Genomic DNA, 12386 nt, shown 5'->3' with positions numbered 1-12386 from the left:
ATCCATCTCTATCTACCCAGTCCTTCCTTTTTTAATCGATAGTACTTTAATAATTCAGGTCAGATATATACTGAAAATAGGAGGTTAAACGTTTCAAAACACTGCAAATGTCAATGGAGTTTAGCTTTTTGTCTCCTGTTGAAGTAGAGAAGAAGGGTTGTGTGAGGGGATTTACTTCTAGAACAAAAGGATGAGCAACAAAATCAGCAGCAAAGGAAGACAGAAAGTTTGAGGCTGAAGGAAAGGGTCTAGACAAAGCTGTATGTTTGTGTGTCGGGGTACAGCGGATAGCCAAAAAAACAAATGTCTGTGTCTTTCTCAGGTCTGCAGAGAGGTTCACTAAACATTCCTCACAGGCAGGGGGAGGAAGAGGGTAAGCTCATTAACATAAGAGCAGAGTCCTTAGCCAATCAGCAGCAGGGAGAGGGAATGTCAGGATTGAGAAGGAACTGGGAGGGTGTCAGGTTACCCTATGCATTCTTCCCTCCTCCTTTTGCCAGAGAGGGAGGGAGAGAAAGAGCACAGAACGGACGCAGAGAGAGCGAGCGAGCGAGCGAGTGAGTTCAAGACAGAGAAGTATATGGGACAGTCTCATTCTTGCCCTCTGACATCACGGAATTGGAGTATGTGTTAGGAGCTGCCCGGACTTTCTGCCCGTCGGAGACGCAGAGAGATTTGACAAAGAGCTGGACGGTCCGAGAGAGTTTTCATCGGGGGTCAAATCTCAGGCAGTTAAGTGCTGTCTGGAGTCCCAGAGACTCACACAGCGGGGCTGAAAATGAATTATCTGGTGAGTGTGTTTGCTGTTCTCATTGTTGTGTGAACGCTTTAAGTTGGTTATGCTAAATGCCCTCGGGTAATATATCTAGAGTGAATGGGAAAGCGTAGTCTTAGTAGACAGAAGAAAAACAAGAGACACATTTAACTTTTTTCTTTTTTTACTTCAACTTAAGACTTTTAGTCTCATTTAACATTTTATCATTTTTAAGGAGCAACAGCTCAGAACTAGTAGACTATCAGCTTAAAAAGCTCTAAAAAGACGCAATAATAATTGCCGTAACACTTCACACAGAGGCCATCAGGATATGTCGGCACCATCTGAGGTTTTTAAAAATGGCCTTTTCTTGAGGAGCAGTGAGTTTTGAAAGCTTAGTAGAGAGTGTGAGAAACCAGGCGTAACGGGAGAACGAAGGAAAGGAAAAGGAGCCCTGCCGCTGTGAGCTTCTCTGCTGACTCAGGAGAAAGCTGAAAGATTAAGGTTTTATGGAAAGGAGCAGGGGAAAGAAGGAGGGAGAGAGAGAAAAAAGAGAGGGAGAGAAGAACAGCGTGAAGTGACGGGTCGAAGCATCCGTTCCTTGCCATTGTTTGAAAGTATTGGCGCTCGTTCAGCTTGTAAGGGTTGGGAATGACACAGTGCTTTGGTATTTGGACGTGAGAGTTGGGCTGTACTGTATTTCCGTTTGTGAGGAATCTGGACGCTGGGATTCACCCCCTGCAGAGGTTGGGATATTCCCCGGCCATAGAAATGGACCTTGAAATGGTTATTATTAGTGCACTGAATATCAGAATGTGAATTGAAAACAGATGATAACTGGGTTTTTATGATGTTTTAAGTATGAGGAGTATGAATTTTATTTTGGTAACACTTTAGTTTAGGGTCCAATTCTCACAATTAACTAGTTGCTTATTAGCATGCATATTACTAGGATATTGGCTGCTTATTAGTACTTATAAAGCACATATTAATGCCTTATTCTGAATGACCATATTCTACATCCCAATACCTAAACTTAACAACTACCTTACTAACTATTAATAAGCAGTAATTATGAGTTTATTGAGGCAAAAGTCATAGTTTATAGTTAGTTAATAGTGAGAATTGGACCCTAATCTAAAGTGTGACTAGACAAATTTATCAGTTTTATATTCTGTTGAAACCAGAGTCAGTATATATTGTTTCCTCCTGAGGCAGTCCGTGATGAAGTTACATACTCTTGTGAGTGGGCTATTGAGATCACCATTGAGGTAACTCGGCTGAATCAGTTGCTAAGTTAAGAATGTTGAGTCATGTTGTGTAGGGATCTTTAAATAAAAGAAAGACCCCTTCTCTAAGAAGACAGCTGAGTAACCTGAGTCCATCTCCCCCCTGCACTGCCTCTCTGACTCAACCCTGACTCACCCTCCGGCTCTTGAGTTTGAGAGGGAGGAATTCCCCACCGCTGGCCTGAACCCCCCACCCTCTCCTGGGGGGTCTGACGGACAGGACCTGCTCCTCATCCTCATTATTCTCATTATGAGGCTTTGACATGAATGTCAGCATCAGGCTGTATAGAAGTAGCGCTGATCTGAGACCAAATTCAACCCCTTTGGTAACATCACGCATACGATGCCTTCGTATTGTAGTCCAAGCACTACAGGAAAACATTTACAGACATTTAACCAAGATGGCATCAGAACAAAACAGGTTGCCAGGTGTGACCTTTGATCAATACCAGAATCAATACCACTTTAGAAAAAATATGATGAATTTCATGTCTGAAACAGTCATAAAATCTCCTCAAAGAAAAATCTGATTACTCAGACATTGCTTTTTCATAGCTTCATTGCTTCATTTAATTCCTCAGGTGTTTCTCCTAAATGTCTTTTGAAATAACTGATACAACTGCTGTCATACAGTATAAAGCTATACAATTGCTTTACAAAGCTTAATAATATGGTAATTCAGTATATATTAGAGTAAGCTGTAATCTCTAACTTTTCATTCCAGTTTCCAAATCTGAGCACAGTTTTGATCATTTCTGGGGTCTTTTAGAGCTTCAACAAAAGTAATTTGCTCTCCCTTCTGAAAAAGACCAACTTGCTTGCTTGTTTGACATGGTTTAAGCTGGTATTAGCTGGTTTAAGCTGGTCTCCCAGTCTGGCCAAGCTTGTGTTTAGGTGGGAAAGTTCCTAAAACCAGCCAACAAACCATCCTGACCAGGCTCTGGGACCACCTAAGACCAGCAAACCAGCTCAGGATTGTTAAATATGTTTTGAACCCAACAGCTTTTAAGAGAATTATTTGTGATTTTTGCTATAGCCCTGACCGTCATCTCATTGAACATGGGCAGCAGATATTGTTTAGCTGCCAGAGTTTAAAGTGAATATGATTCTGTGTTTCTCTCCTGAGCATTGTAACAAGAAATAACCTACAATATCTTATTTCAAAGACTTGGAACTCTTCAAAGAGACAACAAAGAGACAAGAATTTCCAATACAATTGTGAGATGATCATTTTTTCAATAGCTTTACCCTGTGTGCAGTCGTACACATTCCATGTCAGAGCTCCTCTTCCTGTCTTTGTATCTCAGGCCTCCATGAGTTTATGGCCTCGTCACTGTTATTGAACTTGTGGAATGACTGTTTGAGGTCGCAGTGACGCTCAGCGCTGGAAAGGAATCATCGTGTTCCATTGAAGCCTGTCATTTTTGGATTTATTGTTTGGCATAGGCAGGATTCTGGACATGTTTGTGCAGTGATGAAAGTCCTTCGCTTAGGGTGAAGAGGAAAAGTGTTTATAGCACATGCTGCAGTCCTTATGAAAATTCCTTGTGTCCTTCTTATGCTCACATTTATCTCTTTTTGACCGTCCCAGCTCTGTAAATCACAGCGTAAAGATCAGCATTGTGTTGCCGTGGAAAAACATTGGCAGTAAACCAACACTCATTCGTAGCCTGTAGCTACAAGAAGCTGTTTTTTTTAAAGAGGGTGTTGCAACCTCACCCTGCCAGGAAAGGAGGGGCAGAGGAGAGGTGTCTTTGTTTTTTTCCAGTCTACACGAGTGAATTGGGTGGTGAATGTTAAGTTCACGTAGGAGTGTAGTTGTATTTCTGGGATGAGCTGTGTGTTTTTAGGATTTGGATACGATCGTGTGATTTTTGTCTGGCTGTGAATCACAGAGTATGTCTGTAGTAGGCAATGCAGCATTCAACAGTGGTGTCTGCATGTGTGCCTGAGTGTTGACTGTACTGAGGACATGAAATGAAAAAGGTGTACAGTATGGAAGTGTGACTATGTGTTTTGAGGTGGGCTAAAGCTGTGGAATGTTTCAGGAATGAAAGGATGGGTCTAGTCTTGCATTGAGAATGTAAAAACACATTGACATCTAAATGTGACATACCATAGATTTCTATTATAGTATGGAATTGCAATTTTTAAAGGGATTTTTTTTTTTTTTTTTTAAGAAAAAAACTATTTTTATTTTTGAATTGTTTATATATATTACAAATGTTTGTGGTCAATAAATTTTTTTTTTTTTTTGGGGGGGAAAGAAATTAGTACTTCTATTCAGCAACGTTGCATTGAATTGATCAAAAGTCACAGTAAAGTCAAAAGATTGTTTTTAAAACTACAAAACAAGCGATTACATTACAAAAGATTTATAAAAAAATGCTGTTCTTTTGAATGTTTTATTAATTAAAGAATCCTGAAAAAAAAAAAAAAAAACTTGGTTTCCACAAAAATATTAAGCAGCACAACTGTTTTCAGCATTCATAAAAATAAAAAAAATGTTTCTTGAGCAGCAAATCATCATATTAGAATGATTTTTGAAGGATCATGTGACACTGAAGACTGGAGCAATGATGCTGAAATCCATCACAGGAATAAATAAAATTTAAAAATATATTAAAATTTTATATTTTAAATTGTCATCAGATTTCACAATATTACTTTTTACTGTATTTTACAAACAAAACATATCAAAAAATAAAAAAATCTTGCCAACCACAAACAATTGAAAAGCAGTGTGTGTGTGTGTGTGTGTGTGTGTGTGTTTGTGTGTGTGTGTGTGGGTGTGTGTATATGTAATTATTGTACAGCTTTGTTGTTATATTACATATTATTAAGTTTTATTATATATTTATGACATTTCTCAAATAAAATATAATAACCAGTACTATATATATATATATACACACACAGTATATATATAGTACTGGTTTTATATATATGTGTATAATATATATATATATATATATATATATATATACACACACACATATAATAAAGTGTTCCAAACATGTTTAATTTATCAATTATTTTACATCTGAGGACATATAAGACATACAAATCCATATTTCTCCAAATTTATGTAGTAAACTGTGACTGTATCATCCGTTATTGTCTGTTTTTTGCTTAGGTTTGTACACACAGGATTAATTATGTGCCTCCCAGCCTTTGCTCTTTTCCTCTGCAGGCCTGTTGTTAATGCTCAAGTCTGGTCTTGTCTGTTGTAAACTCACCTATATAGTGAAAATAGAGCAGGCCACTGGCCCACTGTTTGTCTCTGCCATCAACCTTCTGTTATTGTCTTCCTTTCTGTCGAGATTTTCAGGTCCCTTCCTGCAAATAGAGCAGGATTCGTGTCCGACTTGCCTTGTATTCTTCTAGCATGCTTTAATCTTTTAGAAGAGACATTCATCCAGTTCATATACATCTAAAAAATCTGTTTAAGAGAAATATACACTGTTTATTATGGTCTTAAAGGGATAGTTCATCACCAGTTTCTGTGGACAGAATTTGTACTAAAATCATACATTTTTAGAACAGCATATAAGTTAATAAATGATGACAAAATCATTATTAGTTGGTCTTTTTCTTTGCGAGCTTCTTTCCATGTGTGTGTCTGTGTGTCATACATGACTGGCACAGCTGATAGCGGCAAACGTCCAAACACGCGTCTAGCTGTCTGAGTCACATCTCTGATGACTATCGCTACTGTCTAAAACTGCGTCTGCTCCTTGTGTATGTATATGTCTGAAAATGTGTCTACAACAGCTTACCGTTCTGAACTTCACCCGCCTTATAATTACTCCTGCCAACCTGCTACTTATGCAACCAGTAAGCCCCTCAAAATAACAACCCGACCGCAGAATAACACCCAAGACTGAGATGCTATATGGATGGGAAAATTTAGAAACCTCTTACTGAGTTGTGTATCCTATATTCTGGCTACTCATTTTAGATAAAATGTCTAGCTTTTGTTCTTGTTTGGTCAGGCTCAGGTGTCTTATGTGAACAGAGATGGCCTTGTTTTGTCTGCAGCGCCCATCTGTTTTTAAACCAATAAAAACTTTTGATGGGGTAGGGAACATTTTCTCCCAGAGCTCAGGAGGTGGATGTGTGATGAGAATAGACCCGAGACAGATGAGACTCTATCTTCAATTTGGTGAGAACGAAAACCAGGCCATGAGGGGCAAAAGTACAGCCTGTTCAATATGTCAGACTGTACCTGAATGTCGAACATTCACTCAAGTGAAACCTGGGAAGATTTTTAGTGTTTCAGTTGAACAATCAACGCTCAGGTGCACAGCTTACCTTTCGTTTGTGATCGAACCGTCTGCACTGATATTAAAATTCTGGCTGTTATTTTTTATTTATTGTTTAGGTGATATTCCTATATTTTTTATATATTTAAATATTGTCATATTATAGTCGATAACTAATAATGTCTGATATATAAATTTTATACTACTTTGTATAAATAAATGAAAAATTTTAGTTTAAGAAAAAAAGAATTGTTGGCTTCACTTAAAAAAGTAAGTTACCTGGTTGAGTTAAAATTTTGAGTTCATTAAAATTAAAAAAATTTAGTTAATACAATGAAGGTGATTGGTTTAATCAACAGAAGCTCAAAATATTATGTTATCTGAACCACATTAATTAATTTGATTTGACAAAAATACAGTATATATATATATACAGTGTATATATATATATATTTTTTTTCTGTATTAGTATTAGTTTTGGTACTTCAACTTCAACTTATTCCAGTAGTAGCCCAGGCAACATTTCTATTTTTCTGTTTTTTTAATTTGATATGTTTAAGTTTTTCATTTAATATGTATATTTTATTTCAGCTTTATTTCAGTGACCAAAATGATTTTTAATAGTTTTAATTAACAATAACAACGCTGTGACAACCGTTATGGATATACTGTGCATTTCCTAGTTTACACCAACTCATGTTCATGAGATGATCTATAGCTGTGTTGTGTTCTTGAGGAGTGTTATAGAGGTGTTCGTATACTGTCTCCATGTCCTTGAAGCTAATGAGCTCACACACACTCACAATAACAAACAAAAAAACACTACCTGCCCCCACCTTGCTAACTTTACTAGTGTTTGTCCCATGGGGTCATGCAGAGGCACCAGACAAAAGCTGTTCGACCCCACCCCCCCACAACAATACAAACACACACACTCATTGACCTGTCTGTACAGAGCGCGCTCCAGCAGCTGCCACATTACCTCCTGTTCAGTGGCTCTGTCTGAATGAAGCACTCGGCCCCTTCCTTCCTTCCCTCTCTCACAGGTCCACTTCCCTCTTTCCTCTCCCCTCCATCCTGTGGAATTCTCTTTCATTCTAAACATTTCTTCCTCTTCTCAGTCACTATTATCCCCATTATTAAATGGATAGTTCACCTAAAAATTAAAGTTCTGCTTTAAACAGGATGCAAACGCACCATAAAACTTGATTTGTATGATACTTTTATGGTGCTTTTTAGTAATTTCACAACCCCAGTCCTCATTAACTTTCATTACATTGAAAAGAATGAGGTTATTCTTCAAAAATTAACTTTTGAAAGTCAAACAGGCGAGTAAATGATCATTTTTGAGTGAACAATCCCTTTAACACGTGGCCTGCAAAACGCTCTCGCACTCATGACCCTTTTAAATGCAAATAGATGAACGTTTCATCCTTTGGATGGCGAGTTTCCTTTTCTTCTCCATTCTCTTCCTCAATCTCTTTCATCCATTCTCTCAGTCTTTCTCCAGAGATAATAAAGTTTAGCATCAGTCTCTGTCTGCTCTAGCCACAGGGAAAGTGTTTGACCTGGACATTTCCATGGTGATGGTCGCCAATGAGAAATGAAGCGAAACTCGTCATCCACTTATCTTATACAAGCCTCTTTAGTACTTTTCCTGAAACAATGCTTAAATAACAATGTTGGCCAGTAACTAGCCTATAGTAGCGTGACAATAACTCAGCTGCTGTCAAAAGAATGAAGCTTTTCCAGTGAAAATGAAAGCTTTTTCCAAAAAGTTGCATTGTAGTGTTTTGAAATGTTATGTCTTTAATGTTAAACTGTATTTATATTTACGTTGTACACAAATCTTAAAATGTCTTTTTCTTGGGTAGCACTGGTAGTTCTAATCATATTAGTGAATCAGTTTGTTCATAAATGATTCAGTGACTCGTTTGAGTACTGTGAGTCATTTTATTATTCGTCATTGCAATTGTTCATCACCAGTGTTGGGGGTAACGCATTGCAAGTAACGTGAGTTACGTAATCAGATTACTTTTTTCAAGTAACTAGTAAAGTAACACATTACTTTTATAAATATTTTTTAGAATAAGAGTTTTTCCTATTCTTCTGTAATCCAGAATGGCAGCACAGCTGAAAGGTTTTTTTGAGCTGCGCCCTCTACTGTGCAGGTGTGAATGTGCTTTTCCTTCAGACTGAGGCTTATTCATTTCACTTTTGGTGTTAAAGGGCCTTTACGTTTGCCTAAAATAGAACTTTTTTGTTATTTAGAAACAAGCAAGCAAACCCACCCCAGGAGAGAAAAAGTAACACAATGTGTTACTTTACATAAAAGTAACCAAGTAATGGAATTACTTTTTTAGGGAGTAACGCAATATTGTAATGCGTTACTTTTAAAAGTAACTTTCCCCAACACTGTTCTTCACTATGTTTTTGACTTTTTTACTAGATTTTTAAAAATTATCTGTCTCCATGATTATATTAAATTATAAAAAGTAAATTATATCTAATTATATATTTTTATATAAGTATATATTTAAAGGTGCAGTGTGTAAATTTTAGTGGCATCTAGCGGTGAGGTTGCGAATTGCAACCAACGGTGCTCACCCTCCCTTTCGAAGCATATAGAGAAGCTACGGTGCCTGACATAGGACAAAGATGTCATCTGAGACAACCGTAGAGTAGCCAGTCAAGCAATGAGGTTTCTTTTTACTTCTAACAAAGAATGGTCTCTGCTTCTAATAAACCAGACGACTACTACTATTACTGCTACTGCTACTACTACTACTACTACTACTACTACTTTGTGCATTTTCAATGTAGTGACGATGCAAGCTGCCTCTAAAAACACCAGCGAAGAAGAAGAACAACAACATAGTGACGAAACGCGCTCCGTAGAGCAGTTTGTCCTTTTAGGGCTGCTGTAGAAACATGCCGGCGCAAAATGGCGACTTAACATGTAAGGGGATCCGCGGTGTATGTAGATAAAAATGGCTCATTCTAAGGTAATAAAAACATAACGGTTCACTATGTAAGGTCTTTATACACCACTGAAAACATAGTTGTGTATATTATATTGCATTTCTGTCAATAGATCCTCCTAAAATGTACACAGTGCACCTTTAAGAAGCCATCACTCCTTAAGTTACTAGTGCTAATTGCTAATACAAAGACAGTAATAGACAACATACAGCATACCGTGTGGAGTTCGATTCAGGAATCATTGACTCTTGTGAGTAGGTTCTTTGAATGAATCAGTCAGAAAGACTCATGAAGTCTGGGCTCTTTTGTCGCCGAAACAGGATCTAGTAGGAAATATCGTTTTTGCTTACAACTTTTTAGAAGTTTAGTTTGAGTTATAGCTTAACTGCTTTTAGTAATGAATAGCTCCAAGTATTTTCAAACTAGCTTCCAATTACTGCTTGATAAATGCAGATGTACACCAGAAAACACCCTTGAGGAACCAACTAATCTTCTGTTGTTGTTTAATGCACAGTGCTTTACCGTTTTACTTTATAATTGATGGAGATGGAAGGTATGATTTATCTTAGGCTGTGAAGATGCTAATAGATCCATTGATCAATAGTTAAATATCACCATCTCTGTTATTTTCCTTCATTTATCCTCCTGCTGTTGCCTTAATGTTCATGTGCTTGTGTTCTCCTGTGTGCATTTTCAACAAATGAGAAAACATTCACTGTCACCGAGTTATCGATTCGCCTTTACATATAAACCCCTGTCAATCACTCCCCAAACGTCCAGTGTCCTGATCGACAGAGAGAAAGAGAGAATTGTGGAGAAGTGGGAGAGGGACAGAAAGAGACAGACAGAGAGGCTTGGCATACTTTCCATAATGGAGGCAAAGTTCAACAGCTCATGATGTCATCAGTCCTCCAGAGTCTTTTTTGCTTGGCAGGAAAATATTCTCGTGAAAAAAGAGAGGCGAATAACCCATAAAGCATACTGCACTCTTTTTCTACTGCAATTTGCTTCTGCTTTTCAAAGGCAGAGCAGGCAAGTGAGATAAGACGGGAGAAGAAAGACAGAGACATCCGAAAATTCTTTTCTGAAGGTTTTTATCCAATTGCTGCAACAACAATGTCAATCACCTAATTAATTTATTCGTTATTGTCAGCCCAATCAAGAAGGACTTAACTCTATCCCATTTGTGAAGGAGGAACTGCACCAAATTTTCAGCATTTTTGTCAGTACATATCTATTTTATTTTATTTTTATCTGTGTGGTAATCACTATTTTTGGATAATTCAGTTAAATTACATAATTCACAAATGAATGAATTTCATTATTTTCTTTATGATTTGACCTTCATGGATGCAAGCCAAATGACATGATTATTCATAACTAACCAATATATTTGTAAGTGGTTTTAATATATTAATGTGGTAAATTGTGACATTGCTTGTCAACCTGTAAACTCTGCTTTGCTTTGTGCCTAGCAACACCCTGCATTGTTCTTTCCTGTGTTGACATATTTCCTGTTGAAACAGTATGGGCATTTTTTAGGCTTTAGTTAGATTGTATCTGGTATTATGGGGATTGTCATACTTGTTTTAGAGTGTATTTGACTGTACGAAAATCTGCGGAGTGTAGCATCAGTCATCCATAACTTATAATACATTTTATTAATATACTGTAATATATCTTTGCTGTTGTATTAGAAGAGAAAAACATTTTAAATGAATCTATCTGCTAGAAGTACATTTTGTCAACATTGTAAAGTTGTATTTATGCATTACTCCATATTGCTCTCATTTAAATAATGTAAAGTTGTACTGATATCTACATACTCTGTAGCAAAATTGACACCACCCTACTGTTGCCCATACTGCTCAGCCCTAGTCAGAATGTCTCGTTCCTTTGCAAAGACTCCCAAAGAATGGCTTAAACTGCCTGTATAGAGAAAAAAAAGCCCATGGAGTTGAGCTCTCTCAGCTGGTCTGAGTGCTTCTCATTATTTTGCCATTGTGAGCATGTGAATGGATAGAGGAGGCTGTGGAGGTATGCACGCACGCATTTGTGCATGTACATTTACGCATTCCTCCGTCTATGCGTGCATCTGTGCTCTGTGTGTGTATGCGTGTGCCTGCACTACATGGTGACATCTCAACCAGCTGCTCGCAGGCAGTAAAGCCTCTCGGGCGCTATTGTGTCCAGCCTCGGTGTCCTCTGGCTTTAAGGGAGACACTACAGGGACTGTCCCTTACACGGGTAGCACAGGCAGGGCATTCATCTGTCAGATATGCCCTCCGTGAGCCTCTACTCTCTCTCCTCCAGCTCCGAGCACAGAGACACCATTCATCAGAGTGCTGCCACTCTCCACACAGACCTTTAAAACACACAGGGAGGGATTCACGCAGAATGAATTGTGCCCGCTGATAGCGGTGTTTTTTTTTTTGCTGTCTGTGCTGTTTTGGCACAGACAGACGCAAACAAGAGCAAAAATTTTGCACTAAATGCAATTTGTATGACATAATTCTTGATATTGTGGGCACTGAGGTGTTTCTGTGTGTGTGCATAATTAGCTTTATACGACAGGGATTCGAAAGGAAGACATAGCTGCAGGCTTTGGCTGCATCCCATTTCACTTCACCTACTATCCTAGATATTATGTTAAAAACAGAAGGTCAAAAGTGCTTAAATAATGTACTATTTCTACAGAGTTTTCAAAATACGTGATATCAGGTTTTCTGATGTTCCAATGGCATACTCTCTGAATACATTCTCAAAAATTCACTTTTACATCAACTATGAAGTCATGAAAGTTTGAGGTTGGTAAGATTTGTTAATGTTTTATTTATTTATTTATTCTTTAAAGATGTATCTTGTGCTCACCAAGGCTGCATTTATTTGATCAAAAATACTGTAAAATATACACTAAATTATTCCTTTAATGGCAAAACTGAATTTTCAGCATCATTACTCCAGTCTTCAGTGTCACATGATCTATCAGAAATCATTCTAATATACTGATTTGCTGCTCTTTCTTATTATTATCAGTGTTGAAAACAGTTGTTCTGCTTAATGTGTCTGTGGAAATTGTGATAGGTTTTTTTCCAG

The 12386-nt window shown here is 37.6% G+C and overlaps 1 protein-coding gene across 2 annotated transcripts in view; it reads left to right on the top strand.

Moving 5' to 3' along the window:
• The window catches only part of bcar1 (BCAR1 scaffold protein, Cas family member), a 101164-nt gene that overhangs the window by 50183 nt on the left and 38595 nt on the right, over positions 1-12386 (top strand). Inside the window, exon 1 of one of the 2 annotated variants that reach the window (XM_051870041.1) lies at positions 489-790. The exons of the other annotated variant lie outside the window; for it this stretch is intronic. Coding sequence (XP_051726001.1) covers positions 779-790 — 12 coding nt within the window. The 5' untranslated portion in view covers positions 489-778. Of the gene's footprint in view, positions 1-488; positions 791-12386 lie in introns of those variants that run through there. 2 annotated transcript variants of the gene reach the window in all.

The sequence above is a fragment of the Ctenopharyngodon idella genome, chromosome 18 (genome assembly GCF_019924925.1).
Source record: "Ctenopharyngodon idella isolate HZGC_01 chromosome 18, HZGC01, whole genome shotgun sequence".
NCBI classification, from domain to species: domain Eukaryota; kingdom Metazoa; phylum Chordata; class Actinopteri; order Cypriniformes; family Xenocyprididae; genus Ctenopharyngodon; species Ctenopharyngodon idella.
The sequence above is the reverse complement of the archived record's forward strand: the minus strand, read 5'-3'. Positions and strand labels throughout refer to the sequence as shown.